We start from the raw sequence: 22,106 nt of genomic DNA, 5'->3' as shown, positions 1-22,106 counted from the left end.
TAGTTGCACAACTCACAGAGATGCCAACTCTAATTTGGGTCTAAGTGTAATACTGGAGGTCAAAAAGTGTAATTTGGACCTAAAAAGTGTAACACTTACAGCGTGAAAGGTGATAACTTTATAAAAATTGCTTTTAAAAAGGTTTATTCACATGAATAGGAAAGATTCTAGACAGAAATACACGTGACCAATCATTATGCAGTTCCATACATCAAAACTTGTTGGTCAGGTGACACAAAATACTTGAATTCCTTACAAGTTAATTTGAATGAGCTCGATTCCTATCGGTGCAAGGCCATTTCTGAACCCCTGCACTAGTGCGTTACGAAAAATATTCCCTGTGAAATTATATCCACTTTATTGATTTTCGCAAAACGGGTAGAAAAGCGTAATTTTCACAGATAAAGTGTAATGGCATAATTTAATGGTAAAAATCGTAATAATTACGCCCAAAGCGTAAGGGTTGGCATCTCTGAACTCACCAGGTCTCCGTTCTCCTGCAGGTCTGTGAGGACAGGGGGAGGGTTATCTCCTATCTCGTCGAGACCCCGGCCGATGTACGACTGTAACTCTGTCAGTCTCTCCACCCGCACCTTCTCTTCAGCAATCTCCTTCTTCACGATCTCTTGCTGCTTCCGTTTGTCCACGTACCTACAACACATCGTCTCAGCATCCACTATCAATTTCAACAATGTGTCACCATTAACAATGACTGTCTTTCCCTCAACTGACATGATGACGGCAACAGAGGCAGAGAAGTCATCCCCTTCGGCATGTCTTCCTTTGGATTCAAAGGGAGACAATCGCTACATGCATATTCACTGTCCTGACGGTCAGCAAACATGGGCAAGTGTGTGTCACTGTAGCCAGATCACAACAGTGAAGTGAGTTCATATGGTATACTTGTGATGGGGCGGTGGGGTAGCCTAATGGTTAAAGCGTTGGCTCGTCACGCCGAAGACCCGGGTTTGAATCCCTGCATGGGCACAATGTGTGAAGCCCATTTCTGGTGTCCCCATTCTTTCAATGTTCAACTTTTCACGCCAAAAACAAAGCGAAAATCGTATTGATGTTGCTGGAATATTGCTAAACGCGGCATAAAACCAAACTCATTCAGTCAGTTATACTTGTGATTATACTTTCTCAGTCAAGTACAGATTTTAGTGGGTATAGAGAGTCCCATCTGGGATTCGAACCCAAACACTCAGAGTCAGGCACCTAATCGCCAGCACAAAAAGGCATCCAACTAACCCACTCGGCCAACGCAGCTTTCTATTGAGGGTGTGTGACTCACTGTGTGATGTTGTCAAGTGTGTGATCCTCTACAACTTTGTCGTCCAGCTGATGCACGTCTTCGGCTAATTCCTGCAGCAATGACGTCTTCTGCTCCATCGTTGACTGGGAGGCTGCCAACTGATCCCCATACTCAGACTTCCTGAATAACACACAACACCGTCCTGCACAACATCATCTCAAACAATATTATTTTACTATACACCAATTAACATAACGTCAACCAACAGAGTGTGCTGTACATGGTCAGCACTTTCTAATGGTTCACTTACATGAGCTGCAGAGATTCACAGGTGGCGTCGTCTATCTGCAGGGTGCTGAGTCAGCACTTTCTAATGGTTCACTTACATGAGCTGCAGAGATTCACAGGTGGCGTCGTCTATCTGCAGGGTGCTGAGTCAGCACTTTCTAATGGTTCACTTACTTGTGCTGCAGAGATTCACAGGTGGCGTCGTCTATCTGCAGGGTGCTGAGTCAGCACTTTCTAATGGTTCACTTACATGAGCTGCAGAGATTCACAGGTGGCGTCGTCTATCTGCAGGGTGCTGAGTCAGCACTTTCTAATGGTTCACTTACATGAGCTGCAGAGATTCACAGGTGGCGTCGTCTATCTGCAGGGTGCTGAGTCAGCACTTTCTAATGGTTCACTTACTTGTGCTGCAGAGATTCACAGGTGGCGTCGTCTATCTGCAGGGTGCTGAGTCAGCACTTTCTAATGGTTCACTTACTTGTGCTGCAGAGATTCACAGGTGGCGTCGTCTATCTGCAGGGTGCTGAGTCAGCACTTTCTAATGGTTCACTTACTTGTGCTGCAGAGATTCACAGGTGGCGTCGTCTATCTGCAGGGTGCTGAGTCAGCACTTTCTAATGGTTCACTTACTTGTGCTGCAGAGATTCACAGGTGGCGTCGTCTATCTGCAGGGTGCTGAGTCAGCACTTTCTAATGGTTCACTTACTTGTGCTGCAGAGATTCACAGGTGGCGTCGTCTATCTGCAGGGTGCTGAGTCAGCACTTTCTAATGGTTCACTTACTTGTGCTGCAGAGATTCACAGGTGGCGTCGTCTATCTGCAGGGTGCTGAGTCAGCACTTTCTAATGGTTCACTTACTTGTGCTGCAGAGATTCACAGGTGGCGTCGTCTATCTGCAAGGTGCTGGGTTTCAGGACGCCCTTGTAGTCGTCCAACAGCTTGTCATCAAAGTCAAACGTCAGCTTCGACAGCTTCTCGCTCCTGCAACGTGGGGAACAAACGTAACGCTTAAGTCTGACACCGTGGACCATTGTGTCACGGACAATAGTCAAGTCACATCTAAAAGCAGGGGTAGACAGACACACACGAGCCTGGGGACTGCTCATCAAGTATTTCCTGAGCTCAATGCATTCAGTATTGTGACTAACTACTCACTTGTACTTGGTGATGAAGCCGGGTGTGTATTCCGTGGTGGGCTCGATCTTGTTGACAGCATCCTCCATGGACCGATGCATGGCCTGGTACTCCTCACTGGACAGGTTGGTCAACTCCACAAAGTCCTCCAGCACAAACTTACTGGAACAGTCAGAGAGGGATTGGATGAGTGAGTGAGTGGGTGGGTTGAAGAGTGAGTGAGTGGGTTGGTGAGCTCCACAAAGTCCTCCAGCACAAACTTACTGGAACAGTCAGAGAGGGATTGGATGAGTGAGTGAGTGAGTGGGTTGAAGAGTGAGTGAGTGGGTTGGTGAGCTCCACAAAGTCCTCCAGCACAAACTTACTGGAACAGTCAGAGAGGGATTGGATGAGTGAGTGAGTGAGTGAGTGGGTTGAAGAGTGAGTGAGTGGGTTGGTGAGCTCCACAAAGTCCTCCAGCACAAACTTACTGGAACAGTCAGAGAGGGATTGGATGAGTGAGTGAGTGGGTTGAAGAGCGAGTGGGTGAATGGGTTAAAGAGTGAGTGAGTCTGTTGGTGAGTGAGTGGGTTGAAGAGTGAGTGAGTTTGTTGGTGAGTGAGTGGGTTGAAGAGTGAGTGAGTTTGTTGGTGAGTGAGTTGGTCAGTGAGCGGGTGAGTGAATAGGTTGGTGAGTGAGTGGGTGAGTGGGTTGACGAGTGAGTGAGTTTGTTGGTGAGTAAGTGGGTTGGTGAGTGGGTTTGTTGGTGAGTTGGTTGAAGAGTGAGTGAGTTTGTTGGTGAGTGGGTGAGTGAGTTTGTTGGTGAGTGAGTTTGTTGGTGAGTGAGTGGGTTGAAGAGTGAGTGAGTTTGTTGGTGAGTGAGTGAGTTGGTGAGTGAGCGGTTGAGTGAATAGGTTGGTGAGTGAGTGGGTTGACGAGTGAACGACTTTGTGTGTGAGTGGGTTAGTGAGTGAGTGAGTGTGTGTGTGTGTGAATTGGTGAGTGAGTGGGTTGAAGAGAGAGTGAGTGAGTGAGTGAGTGTGTGAGTGGGTTGGTTGAGGATTGGTTTCATGAGTTGTTGAATGGGTAGAGGAGTGAGTGAGTTGTTGGATATGTTGATAAGCGAGTGAGGCAACACTTCTGGATCAACCGTGCATCAAGTGATTTACCGACGAGACTAAAGAGTGGATCTGATTCTGACCTCTGGTGTAGAAGTGTCTCCTGCACGGCCTGGTGAGAGTCAAGGAAGGCGGGGAGTGTGGTGCCGAGGTAACCAGTCTGGAACTCTGTTGCGTCTTTCAGTGACACGACATAGTCGTTATGTAGTTTGTGTAGCTTCACTGTAGTCTTGTGGTACTTCGCTCGCGCATCCTCCAGCTTGCTGCCGATCTTACCTGCGAACAAGAGTCAACAGGAGATGACATATCCTACTTCACCACCGAGGTATTGCACAGATACCTAGACAGAAGAAACTAGACAGGGTGAGTAGAAACACGTCTTCGACCTACCTTTTGTCTGTATGTCCATGTACTTGGCTCGCTCCTGCTTCAGCTTGTCGGCCATGCGGATATATTCCGACTTGTTGCCCTGGACGTTCTCCTGCATCTGGAACACACAAAGGTGAGATGTGAAGTCTGTGTGAAGTCTGTGTGGTGTCTGTGTGGAGTTGTGGAGTCTGTGTGGTGTCTGTGTGGTGTCTGTGTGGAGTCTGTGTGAAGTCTGTGTGGTGTCTGTGTGGAGTCTGTGTGGAGTCTGTGTGGAGTCTGTGTGAAGTCTGTGTGGAGTCTGTGTGGAGTCTGTGTGGAGTCTGTGTGAAGTCTGTGTGGAGTCTGTGTGGTGTCTGTGTGAAGTCTGTGTGAAGTCTGTGTGGAGTCTTTTTGGTGTCTGTATGGTGTCTGTGACTGTATGGTGTCTGTGACTGTATGGTGTCTGTGACTGTATGGTGTCTATGAGGTGTCTGTGACTGTATGGTGTCTGTGTCTGTATGGTGTCTGTGACTGTATGGTGTCTGTGACTGTATGGTGTCTGTGACTGTATGGTGTCTATGAGGTGTCTGTGACTGTATGGCGTCTGTGTCTGTATGGTGTCTGTGACTGTATGGTGTCTGTGACTGTATGGTGTCTATGAGGTGTCTGTGACTGTATGGTGTCTGTGTCTGTATGGTGTCTGTGACTGTATGGTGTCTGTGACTGTATGGTGTCTGTGACTGTATGGTGTCTGTGACTGTATGGTGTCTGTGACTGTATAGTGTCTGTGACTGTATGGTGTCTGTGACTGTATGGTGTCTGTGACTGTATGGTGTCTGTGACTGTATAGTGTCTCTGACTGTATGGTGTCTGTGACTATGGTGTCTGTGACTATGGTGTCTGTGACTGTATGATGTCTGTATGCCGTCTGTGACTGTATGGTGTCTGTGACTGTATGGTGTCTGTGACTGTATGGTGTCTGTGACTGTATAGTGTCTGTGACTGTATAGTGTCTCTGACTGTATGGTGTCTGTGACTATGGTGTCTGTGACTGTATGATGTCTGTATGCCGTCTGTGACTGTATGGTGTCTGTGACTGTATAGTGTCTGTGACTGTATAGTGTCTGTGACTGTATGTCGTCCGTGACTGTATGGTGTCTGTGACTGTATGGTGTCTGTGACTGTATGGTGTCTATGAGGTGTCTGTGACTGTATGGTGTCTGTGACTGTATGGTGTCTGTGACTGTATGGTGTCTGTGACTGTATAGTGTCTGTGACTGTATAGTGTCTGTGACTGTATGGTGTCTGCGACTATGGTGTCTGTGACTGTATGGTGTCTGTGTGAAGCCTGTGTGTAGTCTTTTTGGTGTCTGTATCAAGTCTGGAGTCTGTTCTCACCTTATTGAAGTCTGAGTCGAGTCTGTATCAAGTCTGGCGTCTGTTCTCACCTTATTGAAGTCTGAGTCGAGTCTGTATCAAGTCTGGCGTCTGTTCTCACCTTATTGAAGTCTGAGTCGTGTCTGTATGGTGTCTGTATGAAGTCTGAGTCGAGTCTGTATCAAGTCTGGAGTCTGTTCTCACCTTATTGAAGTCTGAGTCGTGTCTGTATGGTGTCTGTATGAAGTCTGAGTCGAGTCTGTATCAAGTCTGGAGTCTGTTCTCACCTTATTGAAGTCTGAGAGGTCTGTATCAAGTCTGGAGTCTGTTCTCACGTTATTGAAGTCTGAGTCGAGTCTGTATCAAGTCTGGCGTCTGTTCTCACCTTATTGAAGTCTGAGTCGAGTCTGTATCAAGTCTGGCATCTGTTCTCACCTTATTTAAGTCTGAGTCGAGTCTGTATCAAGTCTGGAGTCTGTTCTCACCTTATTGAAGTCTGAGTCGAGTCTGTATCAAGTCTGGCGTCTGTTCTCACCTTATTGAAGTCTGAGTCGTGTCTGTATGGTGTCTGTATGAAGTCTGAGTCGAGTCTGTATCAAGTCTGGAGTCTGTTCTCACCTTATTGAAGTCTGAGTCGTGTCTGTATGGTGTCTGTATGAAGTCTGAGTCGAGTCTGTATCAAGTCTGGCGTCTGTTCTCACCTTATTGAAGTCTGAGAGGTCTGTATCAAGTCTGGCGTCTGTTCTCACCTTATTGAAGTCTGAGTCGAGTCTGTATCAAGTCTGGCGTCTGTTCTCACCTTATTGAGTCTGAGTCGAGTCTGTATCAAGTCTGGCGTCTGTTCTCACCTTATTGAAGTCTGAGAGGTCTGTATCAAGTCTGGAGTCTGTTCTCACCTTATTGAAGTCTGAGTCGAGTCTGTATCAAGTCTGGAGTCTGTTCTCACCTTATTGAAGTCTGAGTCGTGTCTGTATGGAGTCTGTGTGAAGTCTGAGTCGAGTCTGTATCAAGGCTGGCGTCTGTTCTCACCTTATTGAAGTCTGAGTCGAGTCTGTATCAAGTCTGGAGTCTGTTCTCACCTTATTGAAGTCTGAGTCGAGTCTGTATCAAGTCTGGAGTCTGTTCTCACCTTATTGAAGTCTGAGTCGTGTCTGTATGGAGTCTGTGTGAAGTCTGAGTCGAGTCTGTATCAAGGCTGGCGTCTGTTCTCACCTTATTGAAGTCTGAGTCGAGTCTGTATCAAGTCTGGCGTCTGTTCTCACCTTATTGAAGTCTGAGTCGAGTCTGTATCAAGTCTGGAGTCTGTTCTCACCTTATTGAAGTCTGAGTCGAGTCTGTATCAAGTCTGGCGTCTGTTCTCACCTTATTGAAGTCTGAGTCGTGTCTGTATGGTGTCTGTATGAAGTCTGAGTCGAGTCTGTATCAAGTCTGGAGTCTGTTCTCACCTTATTGAAGTCTGAGTCGTGTCTGTATGGTGTCTGTATGAAGTCTGAGTCGAGTCTGTATCAAGTCTGGAGTCTGTTCTCACCTTATTGAAGTCTGAGAAGTCTGTATCAAGTCTGGAGTCTGTTCTCACCTTATTGAAGTCTGAGAGGTCTGTATCAAGTCTGGAGTCTGTTCTCACCTTATTGAAGTCTGAGAGGTCTGTATCAAGTCTGGAGTCTGTTCTCACCTTATTGAAGTCTGAGTCGAGTCTGTATCAAGTCTGGAGTCTGTTCTCACCTTATTGAAGTCTGAGTCGTGTCTGTATGGTGTCTGTATGAAGTCTGAGTCGAGTCTGTATCAAATCTGGCGTCTGTTCTCACCTTATTGAAGTCTGAGTCGAGTCTGTATCAAGTCTGGCGTCTGTTCTCACCTTATTGAAGTCTGAGTCGAGTCTGTATCAAGTCTGGAGTCTGTTCTCACCTTATTGAAGTCTGAGTCGAGTCTGTATCAAGGCTGGCGTCTGTTCTCACCTTATTGAAGTCTGAGTCGAGTCTGTATCAAGTCTGGAGTCTGTTCTCACCTTATTGAAGTCTGAGTCGAGTCTGTATCAAGTCTGGAGTCTGTTCTCACCTTATTGAAGTCTGAGTCGAGTCTGTATCAAGACTGGCGTCTGTTCTCACCTTATTGAAGTCTGAGTCGAGTCTGTTCCTTTCCTCCAGATACTGTTTGCGGAAGGCTTTCTTCTCGCTGATGACCGAGCTAAGAGTATCCAGAGTTCACGACGACAGAGCATCGGCGTTCTGACGTAGCCGCAATACTACGTTCTCCGTCTCCTTCACTATCGTGTTTATGGCCTGAAACAGGAGACAGAGAGACAGATAGATACACACTTACAACAAGCCAAAAATGTGAGCAAGGCTCACTCATACCGTGATTCCCAACTTCAGCTGATCAACAATCAATAATGTTTATTCTTGGCAAAACTACGAGATCTGTTCCCAACTTTGAACTGCACATTTCCTATATACATAGAAGCCATTAGCCAACTTTGAACTGCACATTTCCTATATACATAGAACTGCACATTTCCTATATACATAGAACTGCACCTTTCCTATATACATAGAAGCCATTACCCAACTTTGAAAACAATTGTAACTTATTGGTTGAACAAATTTGATGTGGGCCTGTTAATGCACAGGAGAATACTGTGTACACCCAGATACAAGCAAAGTATATACAATGGGTTGATTTCTTATATAAAGTCATAGATCTTTTATAAATTGTCAATTGTATAAATATAAACGTCAACAACAATAACTTCAGAGAATGCTTAAATAATCATAAAAAAAATTGCCTTTGCTGTTTGCACACCAGCAATATTCCAGCAATATGGCGGCCCTCTATAAATATTTGAATCTGGATCAGACAATCCAGTGATCAAAATCATGATCAATACACAACTGACAAACAGGCAGAGCAGACAGACCTCTGGCTCTTCCTATAGTCTCCCTATTTTACACACTGACACACACAGGCAGAGCAGACAGACCCCTGGCTCTTCCTATAGTCTCCCTATTTTACACACTGACAAATAGACAGAGCAGACAGACCTCTGGTTCTTCCTGTAGTCTCCCTATTTTACACACCGACATACAGACAGAGCAGACAGACCTCTGGTTCTTCCTATAGTCTCCCTATTTTACACACTGACACACAGGCAGAGCAGACAGACCCCTGGCTCTTCCTGTAGTCTCCCTATTTTACACACTGACATACAGACAGAGCAGACAGACCTCTGGTTCTTCCTATAGTCTCCCTATTTTACACACTGACACACAGGCAGAGCAGACAGACCTCTGGCTCTTCCTGTAGTCTCCCTATTTTACACACTGACATACATGCAGAGCAGACAGACCCCTGGCTCTTCCTGTAGTCTCCCTATTTTACACACTGACATACAGGCAGAGCAGACACACTTCCGCCTCTTCCAGAAGTGTCCTTATTTTACACACTGACATACAGACCTCTGGCTCTTCCAGTAGTCTCCCTATGTTAGTATTTACACACTGACACACAGGCAGAGCAGAGAGACCTCCGCCTCTTCCAGAAGTGTCCTTATTTTACACACTGAGACACAGACCTCTGGCTCTTCCAGTAGTCTCCCTATTTTACACACTGACACAAAGGTAGAGGAGTTTGCTGTTTATATACTCACTATACCAACATCAAAGACTCAACTCAAATAGACAATACTTGTCCCCATGTTGTGAAAGTTTAACCAAAGACGGTATCGCATTGTTACTTTAAAATATGGAAGTGTTAATAAAGACTTTGTCTGTGTCCTCAATGTCCTTTGTCCTGGAATAAATAATTCTTCATTGATAACGATGTAAATGGGGCTGATCCTGCTTCCTGGTAGGGCTGACATGTACTCAGCTTGACCTACATAGTATGACAACACTATCTGTCCGGTGGTTGACTCAACATACTACAGTGGGAAATAAATCTCTATTCAAACTAGCAGCTTTGTCAAAGTGAGTCCACGATATATTTCAGTCATGTAGGAAATCCCTATGTTACCATGGTTACAGGATATATTTCAGTCATGTAGGAAATCCCTATGTTACCATGGTTACAGGCATTTAATAGGTAACTTAAGTCAACTGTTCGTGATATCATTACTTTCCATGTACAGATTCCCTGTAAAACAACTATTTTGTAATTTGATCTATAGTCAGAGCCAACCTTGGTGACAAATGAATGGATCATATGTTTCACAGGCAGACATAAATATGAAACATTGGCGAGACAAGGATGTCCAGGTTCATACACTTGTGACTTAGTAAATGTTGGTTAACGCCACAGTTGTACAAAGATAAATAAAAGTGACAAATGACAGATGTCACTGATGAACATACCTGGGGCATTGATGAACATAACTAGGGCTCTGATGAACATACCTGGGGCTCTGATGAATATAACTAGGGCTCTGATGAACATAACTAGGGCTCTGATGAACATACCTGGGGCTCTGATGAACATACCTGGGGCATTGATGAATATAACTGGGGCACTGATGAACATACCTGGGGCTCTGATGAACATACCTGGGGCTCTGATGAACATACCTGGGGCATTGATGAACATAACTGGGACACTGATGAACATACCTGGTGCATTGATGAACATAACTGGTGCATTGATGAACATAACTAGGGCTCTGATGAACATACCTGGGGCTCTGATGAACATAACTGGGGCACTGATGAACATAACTAGGGCACTGATGAACAAAACTGGGGCTCTGATGAACATAACTAGGGCTCAGATGAACATACCTGGGGCTCTGATGAACATAACTGGGGCATTGATGAACATAACTAGGGCTCTGATGAACATACCTGGGGCACTGATGAACATAACTGGGGCACTGATGAACATAACTGGGGCACTGATGAACATAACTAGGGCTCTGATGAACAAAACTGGGGCATTGATGAACATAACTAGGGCTCTGATGAACATACCTGGGGCACTGATGAACATAACTGGGGCACTGATGAACATAACTGGGGCACTGATGAACATAACTAGGGCTCTGATGAACAAAACTGGGGCATTGATGAACATAACTGGGGCTGGGCACTGATGAACATAACTAGGGCTCTGATGAACATAACTAGGGCTCTGATGAACATAACTGGGGCATTGATGAACATAACTAGGGCACTGATAAACATAACTGGGGCACTGATGAACATAACTGGGGCACTGATGAACATAACTAGGGCTCTGATGAACATAACTGGGGCATTGATGAACATAACTAGGGCTCTGATGAACATAACTGGGGCACTGATGAACATAACTAGGGCACTGATAAACATAACTGGGGCACTGATGAACATAACTGGGGCACTGATGAACATAACTAGGGCTCTGATGAACATAACTAGGGCTCTGATGAACATAACTAGGGCTCTGATGAACATAACTAGGGCTCTGATGAACATGACTGGGGCACTGATGAAAATAACTGGGGCACTGATGAACATAACTGGGGCTCTGATGAACATAACTAGGGCTCTGATGAACATAACTGGGGCTCTGATGAACATACCTGGGGCATTGATGAACATAACTGGGGCACTGATGAACATAACTGGGGCACTGATGGACATGACTAGGGCTCTGATGAACATACCTGGGGCATTGATGAACATAACTAGGGCTCTGATGAACATACCTGGGGCATTGATGAACATAACTGGGGCACTGATGAACATAACTGGGGCACTGATGAACATAACTAGGGCTCTGATGAACATACCTGGGGCATTGATGAACATAACTAGGGCTCTGATGAACATACCTGGGGCATTGATGAACATACCTGGGGCACTGATGAACATAACTGGGGCACTGATGGACATAACTAGGGCTCTGATGAACATAACTGGGGCACTGATGAACATACCTGGGGCATTGATGAACATAACTGGGGCACTGATGAACATAACTGGGGTACTGATGGACATGACTGGGGCATTGATGAACATAACTGGGGCATTGATGAACATAACTGGGGTACTGATGGACATGACTGGGGTACTGATGGACATGACTGGGGCATTGATGACCATAACTGGGGCACTGATGGACATGACTGGGCCACTGATGAACATAACTAGGGCTCTGATGAACATAACTAGGGCTCTGATGAACATAACTAGGGCTCTGATGAACATAACTGGGGCACTGATGAACATAACTGGGGCTCTGATGAACATAACTAGGGCTCTGATGAACATAACTGGGGCTCTGATGAACATAACTAGGGCTCTGATGAACATAACTGGGGCACTGGTGAACATAACTGGGGCTCTGATGAACATAATTAGGGCTCTGATGAACATAACTGGGGCACTGATGAACATAACTAGGGCTCTGATGAACATGCCTGGGGCATTGATGAACATAACTAGGGCTCTGATGAACATACCTGGGGCAGTGATGAACATAACTGGGGCACTGATGAACATAACTGGGGCACTGATGGACATAACTAGGGCTCTGATGAACATAACTGGGGCACTGATGAACATAACTGGGGCATTGATGAACATAACTAGGGCTCTGATGAACATACCTGGGGCATTGATGAACATAACTAGGGCTCTGATGAACATACCTGGGGCATTGATGAACATAACTGGGGCACTGATGAACATACCTGGGGCATTGATGAACATAACTGGGGCACTGATGAACATACCTGGGGCACTGATGAACATAACTAGGGCTCTGATGAACATACCTGGGGCATTGATGAACATAACTAGGGCTCTGATGAACATACCTGGGGCATTGATGAACATAACTGGGGCACTGATGAACATAACTGGGGCACTGATGGACATAACTAGGGCTCTGATGAACATAACTGGGGCACTGATGAACATACCTGGGGCATTGATGAACATAACTGGGGCACTGATGAACATAACTGGGGTACTGATGGACATGACTGGGGCATTGATGAACATAACTGGGGCATTGATGAACATAACTGGGGCACTGATGGACATGACTGGGGTACTGATGGACATGACTGGGGCATTGATGAACATAACTGGGGCATTGATGAACATAACTGGGGCACTGATGGACATGACTGGGGTACTGATGGACATGACTGGGGCATTGATGAACATAACTGGGGCACTGATGAACATAACTAGGGCACTGATAAACATAACTGGGGCACTGATGAACATAACTGGGGCACTGATGAACATAACTAGGGCTCTGATGAACATAACTAGGGCTCTGGTGAACATAACTAGGGCTCTGATGAACATAACTGGGGCACTGATGAACATAACTGGGGCACTGATGGACATCTACTGTCTTAACACAACTGTCTTCACACTACTGTCGTAACACAACACAACTGTCTTAACACTACTGTCTCAACACAACTGTCTCAACACTACTGTCTCAACACAACTGTCTCAACACAACTGTCTCAACACTACTGTCTCAACACAACTGTCTCAACACTTTTACTGTCTCAACACAACTGTCTCAACACTACTGTCTCAACACAACTTACTGTCTCAACACTACTGTCTCAACACAACTGTCTCAACACTACTGTCTCAACACAACTGTCTCAACACAACTGTCTCAACAACTGTCTCAACACTACTGTCTCAACACAACTGTCTCAACACTACTGTCTCAACACTACTGTCTCAACACAACTGTCTCAACACTACTGTCACAACACTACTGTCTCAACACAACTGTCTCAACAACTGTCTCAACACTACTGTCTCAACACAACTGTCTCAACACTACTGTCTCAAAACTACTGTCTCAACACTACTGTCTCAACAGAACTGTCTCAACAGAACTGTCTCAACACTACTGTCTCAACACTACTGTCTCAACACTACTGTCTCAACACTACTAACTGTCTCAACACAACTGTCTCAACACAACTGTCTCAACACTACTGTCTCAACACAACTGTCTCAACACTACTAACTGTCTCAACACTACTGTCTCAACACTACTGTCTCAACACTACTGTCTCAACACAACTGTCTCAAAACTACTAACTGTCTTCACACTGCTGTCTCAAGACAACTGTCTCAACACTACTGTCTCAACACAACTGTCTCAAAACTACTAACTGTCTCAACACAACTGTCTCAACACAACTGTCTCAATACTACTGTCTCAACACAACTGTCTCAACACTACTGTCTCAACACAACTGTCTCAACACTACTGTCTCAACACAACTGTCTCAACACTACTGTCTCAACACAACTGTCTCAACACTACTGTCTCAACACAACTGTCTCAAAACTACTAACTGTCTTCACACTACTGTCTCAACACAACTGTCTCAACACTACTGTCTCAACACAACTGTCTCAAAACTACTAACTGTCTCAACACAACTGTCTCAACACTACTGTCTCAACACTACTGTCTCAACACTACTGTCTCAACACAACTGTCTCAACACTACTGTCTCAACACAACTGTCTCAACACAACTGTCTCAACACAACTGTCTCAACACTACTAACTGTCTCAACACAACTGTCTCAACACTACTGTCTCAACACAACTGTCTCAACACTACTGTCTCAACACTACTGTCTCAACACAACTGTCTCAACACTACTGTCTCAACACAACTGTCTCAACACAACTGTCTCAACACAACTGTCTCAACACTACTGTCTCAACACAACTGTCTCAACACTACTGTCTCAACACTACTGTCTCAACACAACTGTCTCAACACAACTGTCTCAAAACTACTAACTGTCTTCACACTACTGTCTCAACACAACTGTCTCAACACTACTGTCTCAACACAACTGTCTCAACACTACTGTCTCAACACAACTGTCTCAAAACTACTAACTGTCTCAACACAACTGTCTCAACACTACTGTCTCAACACAACTGTCTCAACACAACTGTCTCAACACTACTGTCTCAACACTACTGTCTCAACACAACTGTCTCAACACTACTGTCTCAACACTACTGTCTCAACACAACTGTCTCAACACAACTGTCTCAACACTACTGTCTCAACACAACTGTCTCAACACTACTGTCTCAACACAACTTACTGTCTCAACAGAACTGTCTCAACACAACTGTCTCAACACTACTGTCTCAACACTACTGTCTCAACACTACTGTCTCAACACTACTGTCTCAACACAACTGTCTCAACACAACTGTCTCAACACTACTGTCTCAACACAACTGTCTCAACACAACTGTCTCAACAACTGTCTCAACACTACTGTCTCAACACAACTGTCTCAACACTACTGTCTCAACACTACTGTCTCAACACAACTGTCTCAACACTACTGTCTCAACACTACTGTCTCAACACAACTGTCTCAACAACTGTCTCAACACTACTGTCTCAACACAACTGTCTCAACACAACTGTCTCAACACTACTGTCTCAAAACTACTGTCTCAACACTACTGTCTCAACAGAACTGTCTCAACACCACTGTCTCAACACTACTGTCTCAACACTACTGTCTCAACACTACTGTCTCAACACAACTGTCTCAACACTACTGTCTCAACACAACTGTCTCAACACTACTAACTGTCTCAACACTACTGTCTCAACACAACTGTCTCAACACTACTGTCTCAACACAACTGTCTCAACACTACTAACTGTCTCAACACTACTGTCTCAACACAACTGTCTCAACACTACTAACTGTCTCAACACTACTGTCTCAACACAACTGTCTCAACACTACTGTCTCAACACAACAGTCTCAAAACTACTAACTGTCTTCACACTACTGTCTCAACACTACTGTCTCAACACAACTGTCTCAACACTACTGTCTCAACACTACTGTCTCAACACAACTGTCTCAACACTACTAACTGTCTCAACACTACTAACTGTCTCAACACTACTAACTGTCTCAACACTACTGTCTCAACACAACACTACTGTCTCAACACTGCTGTCTCAAACACAACTGTCTCAACACTGCTGTCTCAACACTGCTGTCTCAACACTACTGTCTCAGCACTACTAACTGTCTCAACACTACTAACTGTCTCAACACAACTGTCTCAACACAACACTACTGTCTCAACACTACTGTCTCAACACAACTGTCTCAACACTACTGTCTCAACACTACTGTCTCAACACTACCGTCTCAACACTACTGTCTCAACACTACTAACTGTCTCAACACTACTGTCTCAACACTACTGTCTCAACACAACTGTCTCAACACTACTGTCTCAACACAACACAACTGTCTCAACACTACTGTCTCAACACAACACAACTGTCTCAACAACTGTCTCAACACTACTAACTGTCTCAACACTACTAACTGTCTCAACACTACTAACTGTCTCAACACTACTGTCTCAACACAACACTACTGTCTCAACACTACTGTCTCAACACAACTGTCTCAACACTACTGTCTCAACACTACTGTCTCAACACTACTGTCTCAACACTACTAACTGTCTCAACACTACTAACTGTCTCAACACAACTGTCTCAACACAACACTACTGTCTCAACACTACTGTCTCAACACAACTGTCTCAACACTACTGTCTCAACACTACTGTCTCAACACTACCGTCTCAACACTACTGTCTCAACACTACTAACTGTCTCAACACTACTGTCTCAACACTACTGTCTCAACACAACTGTCTCAACACTACTGTCTCAACACAACACAACTGTCTCAACACTACTGTCTCAACACAACACAACTGTCTCAACAACTGACTCAACACTACTGTCTCAACACAACTGTCTCAACACTACTGTCTCAACACTACTGTCTCAACACAACTGTCTCAACACTACTGTCTCAACACAACTGTCTCAACACTACTAACTGTCTCAACACTACTAACTGTCTCAAGACAACTGTCTCAACACTACTGTCTCAACACAACTATCTCAAAACTACTAACTGTCTCAACACAACTGTCTCAACACTACTGTCTCAACACAACTGTCTCAACACTACTGTCTCAACACAACTGTCTCAACACTACTGTCTCAACACAACTGTCTCAACACTACTGTCTCAACACAACTGTCTCAAAACTACTAACTGTCTTCACACTACTGTCTCAACACAACTGTCTCAACACTACTGTCTCAACACAACTGTCTCAAAACTACTGTCTCAACACAACTGTCTCAACACTACTGTCTCAACACATCTGTCTCAACACTACTGTCTCAACACTACTGTCTCAACACAACTGTCTCAACACTACTGTCTCAACACAACTGTCTCAACACAACTGTCTCAACACTACTAACTGTCTCAACACTACTGTCTCAACACAACTGTCTCAACACTACTGTCTCAACACAACTGTCTCAACACTACTGTCTCAACACAACTGTCTCAACACTACTGTCTCAACACTACTGTCTCAACACAACTGTCTCAACACTACTGTCTCAACACAACTGTCTCAACACAACTGTCTCAACACAACTGTCTCAACACTACTGTCTCAACACAACTGTCTCAACACTACTGTCTCAACACTACTGTCTCAACACAACTGTCTCAACACTACTGTCTCAACACAACTGTCTCAACACAACTGTCTCAAAACTACTAACTGTCTTCACACTACTGTCTCAACACAACTGTCTCAACACTACTGTCTCAACACAACTGTCTCAACACTACTGTCTCAACACAACTGTCTCAAAACTACTAACTGTCTCAACACAACTGTCTCAACACTACTGTCTCAACACAACTGTCTCAACACAACTGTCTCAACACTACTGTCTCAACACTACTGTCTCAACACAACTGTCTCAACACAACTGTCTCAACACTACTGTCTCAACACTACTGTCTCAACACAACTGTCTCAACACAACTGTCTCAACACAACTGTCTCAACACTACTGTCTCAACACAACTGTCTCAACACTACTGTCTCAACAGAACTGTCTCAACACTACTGTCTCAACACTACTGTCTCAACACAACTGTCTCAACACAACTGTCTCAACAACTGTCTCAACACTACTGTCTCAACACAACTGTCTCAACACTACTGTCTCAACACTACTGTCTCAACACAACTGTCTCAACACTACTGTCTCAACACTACTGTCTCAACACAACTGTCTCAACAACTGTCTCAACACTACTGTCTCAACACAACTGTCTCAACACTACTGTCTCAACACAACTTACTGTCTTAACAGAACTGTCTCAACACAACTGTCTCAACACTACTGTCTCAACAACTGTCTCAACACTACTGTCTCAACACAACTGTCTCAACACTACTGTCTCAACACTACTGTCTCAACACAACTGTCTCAACACTACTGTCTCAACACAACTGTCTCAACACAACTGTCTCAACAGTACTGTCTCAACACAACTGTCTCAACACAACTGTCTCAACAACTGTCTCAACACTACTGTCTCAACACAACTGTCTCAACACTACTGTCTCAACACTACTGTCTCAACACAACTGTCTCAACACTACTGTCTCAACACTACTGTCTCAACACAACTGTCTCAACAACTGTCTCAACACTACTGTCTCAACACAACTGTCTCAACACTACTGTCTCAAAACTACTGTCTCAACACTACTGTCTCAACAGAACTGTCTCAACACTACTGTCTCAACACTACTGTCTCAACACTACTAACTGTCTCAACACTACTGTCTCAACACAACTGTCTCAACACTACTGTCTCAACACTACTGTCTCAACACTACTAACTGTCTCAACACTACTGTCTCAACACAACTGTCTCAACACTACTGTCTCAACACAACTGTCTCAACACTACTAACTGTCTCAACACTACTGTCTCAACACAACTGTCTCAACACTACTGTTTCAACACAACAGTCTCAAAACTACTAACTGTCTTCACACTACTGTCTCAACACTACTGTCTCAACACAACTGTCTCAACACTACTGTCTCAACGCTACTGTCTCAACACAACTGTCTCAACACTACTAACTGTCTCAACACTACTAACTGTCTCAACACTACTGTCTCAACACAACACTACTGTCTCAACACTACTGTCTCAACACAACTGTCTCAACACTACTGTCTCAACACTACTGTCTCAACACTACTGTCTCAACACTACTGTCTCAACACTACTAACTGTCTCAACACTACTAACTGTCTCAACACAACTGTCTCAACACAACACTACTGTCTCAACACTACTGTCTCAACACAACTGTCTCAACACTACTGTCTCAACACTACTGTCTCAACACTACCGTCTCAACACTACTGTCTCAACACTACTAACTGTCTCAACACTACCGTCTCAACACTACTGTCTCAACACTACTAACTGTCTCAACACTACTGTCTCAACACAACTGTCTCAACACTACTGTCTCAACACAACACAACTGTCTCAACACTACTGTCTCAACACAACACAACTGTCTCAACAACTGTCTCAACACTACTAACTGTCTCAACACTACTGTCTCAACAACTGTCTTAACACAACTGTCTCAACACTACTGTCTCAACACAACACAACTGTCTCAACAACTGTCTCAACACTACTGTCTCAACACAACTGTCTCAACACTACTGTCTCAACACTACTGTCTCAACACTACTGTCTCAACACTACTAACTGTCTCAACACTACTAACTGTCTCAACACAACTGTCTCAACACAACACTACTGTCTCAACACTACTGTCTCAACACTACTGTCTCAACACAACTGTCTCAACACTACTAACATTCTCAACACTACTGTCTCAACACTACTGTCTCAACACAACTGTCTCAACACTACTGTCTCAACACAACACAACTGTCTCAACACTACTGTCTCAACACAACACAACTGTCTCAACAACTGTCTCAACACTACTAACTGTCTCAACACTACTGTCTCAACACAACTGTCTCAACACTACTAACTGTCTCAACACTACTGTCTCAACACAACTGTCTCAACACTACTGTCTCAACACAACTGTCTCAAAACTACTGTCTCAACACTACTGTCTCAACACAACTGTCTCAACACTACTAACTGTCTCAACACTACTGTCTCAACACAACTGTCTCAACACAACTGTCTCAACGCTACTGTCTCAACGCTGCTGTCTCAACACAACTGTCTCAATACTACTGTCTCAACACAACTGTCTCAACACTCCTGTCTCAACACTACTATCTCAACACAACTGTCTCAACACTACTAACTGTCTCAACACTACTGTCTCAACACAACTGTCTCAACACTACTGTCTCAACACAACTGTCTCAACACTACTAACTGTCTCAACACTACTGTCTCAACACTACTGTCTCAACACAACTGTCTCAACACTACTGTCTCAACTGTGTCTCAACACAACTGTCTCAACACTACTGTCTCAACACTACTAACTGTCTCAACACTACTGTCTCAACACAACGGTCTCAACACTACTGTCTCAACACTACTGTCTCAACACAACTGTCTCAACACAACTGTCTCAACACTTCTGTCTCAACACTACTGTCTCAACACTACTGTCTCAACACTACTAACTGTCTCAACACTACTAACTGTCTCAACACTACTGTCTCAACACAACACTACTGTCTCAACACTACTGTCTCAACACAACTGTCTCAACACTACCGTCTCAACACTACCGTCTCAACACTACTGTCTCAACACTACTAACTGTCTCAACACAACTGTCTCAACACAACTGTCTCAACACAACTGTCTCAACACAACTGTCTCAACACAACTGTCTCAACACTACTGTCTTAACACTACTGTCTCAACACAACTGTCTTTCACAACATATTGTCATGAAGCAATACTCTGGGTAGACAAATGAAAGACCTTTCTTGTAAACATTGGTAATGACACAATTACCGGTTTTGAACATTTCCCAGGAACAGAATTTTACTTCCTCATTCTGAGCCAGAGTATCAGCCTGTCTCTGATCTAGAGGAAAGATGGCAGAGAGTATATCTTCCTGTACACGTTAAACAGTGACATTGTCATATGACAGAAACAAAGCCCAGATAAACGAATGAATGGTAGATGACCAGACAATCTCTGGCAACAACTGCATAATTTAAAAGTGAGATCTCTTAAATGGAAGTTAGTGAGATGATCTCTACTAATTTGTGTGAGGAAGTTACACTCCACCTATCTTGTGCAGTGACATAATCTAAGCCAACCTCATGAAAGGGAGTGAAATTAACTGTTTGAGGAAGTTGGCAAGATAATCTTATGCAGTGAGTGAGTAAATATGGTTTTACGTCGCTTTTAGCAACATTCCAGCAATATCAAGGTAGGGGGGGCACCAGAAATGTTCTTCGCACATGGCACCCATGTGGGCACTGGACCTGGGGTCTTCAGATGCTTAAACAATGTTTAACCTCACCGCCCCCTGTGTAGTGAGACAATCTACAGCAATCTTGTGTAGTGAGACAATCTACAGCAATCTTGTGTAGTGAGACAATCTACAGCAACCTTGTGTAGTGAGACAATCTACAGCAATCTTGTGTAGTGAGACAATCTACAGCAATCTTGTGTAGTGAGACAATCTACAGCAATCTTGTGTAGTGAGACAATATACAGCAATCTTGTGTAGTGAGATAATCTACAGCAACCTTGTGTAGTGAGATAATCTACAGCAATCTTGTGTAGTGAGACAATATACAGCAATCTTGTGTAGTCAGACAATATACAGCAATCTTGTGTAGTGAGACAATATACAGCAATCTTCTGTAGTGAGACAATATACTGCAACCTTGTGTAGTGAGACAATATACAGCAATCTTGTGTAGTGAGACAATCTACAGCAATCTTGTGTAGTGAGACAATATACAGCAATCTTGTGTAGTCAGACAATATACAGCAATCTTGTGTAGTGAGACAATATACAGCAATCTTGTGTAGTGAGACAATCTACAGCAATCTTGTGTAGTGAGACAATCTACAGCAATCTTGTGTAGTCAGACAATATACAGCAATCTTGTGTAGTCAGACAATATACAGCAATCTTGTGTAGTCAGACAATATACAGCAATCTTGTGTAGTCAGACAATATACAGCAATCTTGTGTAGTGAGACAATATACAGCAATCTTGTGTAGTCAGACAATATACAGCAATCTTGTGTAGTGAGATAATCTACAGCAACCTTGTGTAGTGAGATAATCTACAGCAATCTTGTGTAGTGAGACAATATACAGCAATCTTGTGTAGTCAGACAATATACAGCAATCTTGTGTAGTGAGACAATATACAGCAATCTTCTGTAGTGAGACAATATACAGCAACCTTGTGTAGTGAGACAATATACAGCAATCTTGTGTAGTCAGACAATATACAGCAATCTTGTGTAGTCAGACAATATACAGCAATCTTGTGTAGTCAGACAATATACAGCAATCTTGTGTAGTGAGACAATCTACAGCAATCTTGTGTAGTGAGACAATCTACAGCAATCTTGTGTAGTGAGACAATCTACAGCAACCTTGTGTAGTGAGACAATCTACAGCAACCTTGTGTAGTGAGACAATCTACAGCAATCTTGTGTAGTG

At 43.9% G+C, this 22,106-nt stretch overlaps 2 protein-coding genes across 3 annotated transcripts in view; both read right to left on the bottom strand.

Moving 5' to 3' along the window:
- Positions 1-22,106, bottom strand: part of LOC124263490 (tyrosine-protein kinase Fer-like) — a 68,502-nt gene that overhangs the window by 24,061 nt on the left and 22,335 nt on the right. Inside the window, exons 3-9 of one of the 2 annotated variants that reach the window (XM_046698144.1) lie at positions 7,605-7,778; positions 4,165-4,261; positions 3,858-4,050; positions 2,699-2,839; positions 2,402-2,524; positions 1,295-1,435; positions 483-651 (exon numbers count right to left, since the gene is read on the bottom strand). In XM_046698144.1, coding sequence (XP_046554100.1) covers positions 483-651; positions 1,295-1,435; positions 2,402-2,524; positions 2,699-2,839; positions 3,858-4,050; positions 4,165-4,261 — 864 coding nt within the window. In that variant the 5' untranslated portion in view covers positions 7,605-7,778. Of the gene's footprint in view, positions 1-482; positions 652-1,294; positions 1,436-2,401; positions 2,525-2,698; positions 2,840-3,857; positions 4,051-4,164; positions 4,262-5,520; positions 5,541-7,604; positions 7,779-22,106 lie in introns of those variants that run through there. The other variant, XM_046698145.1, reaches the window with a different exon arrangement.
- Positions 7,701-12,830, bottom strand: LOC124263487. The gene is made up of 5 exons (XM_046698140.1): positions 11,930-12,830; positions 11,132-11,404; positions 9,846-10,055; positions 8,639-8,694; positions 7,701-7,778 (listed from the first exon to the last, which is right to left on the bottom strand). The coding sequence occupies exons 1-5, from the start codon at positions 12,828-12,830 to the stop codon at positions 7,701-7,703; spliced, it is 1,518 nt and encodes a 505-aa protein (XP_046554096.1).

The sequence above is a fragment of the Haliotis rubra genome, unplaced genomic scaffold (assembly GCF_003918875.1).
Source record: "Haliotis rubra isolate DU_JTF1 unplaced genomic scaffold, ASM391887v1 Scf886, whole genome shotgun sequence".
In the NCBI taxonomy this organism is placed as follows: Eukaryota; Metazoa; Mollusca; class Gastropoda; order Lepetellida; family Haliotidae; genus Haliotis; species Haliotis rubra.
Note: the sequence above shows the minus strand (reverse complement) of the source record. Positions and strands in the feature narration are given on the sequence as shown.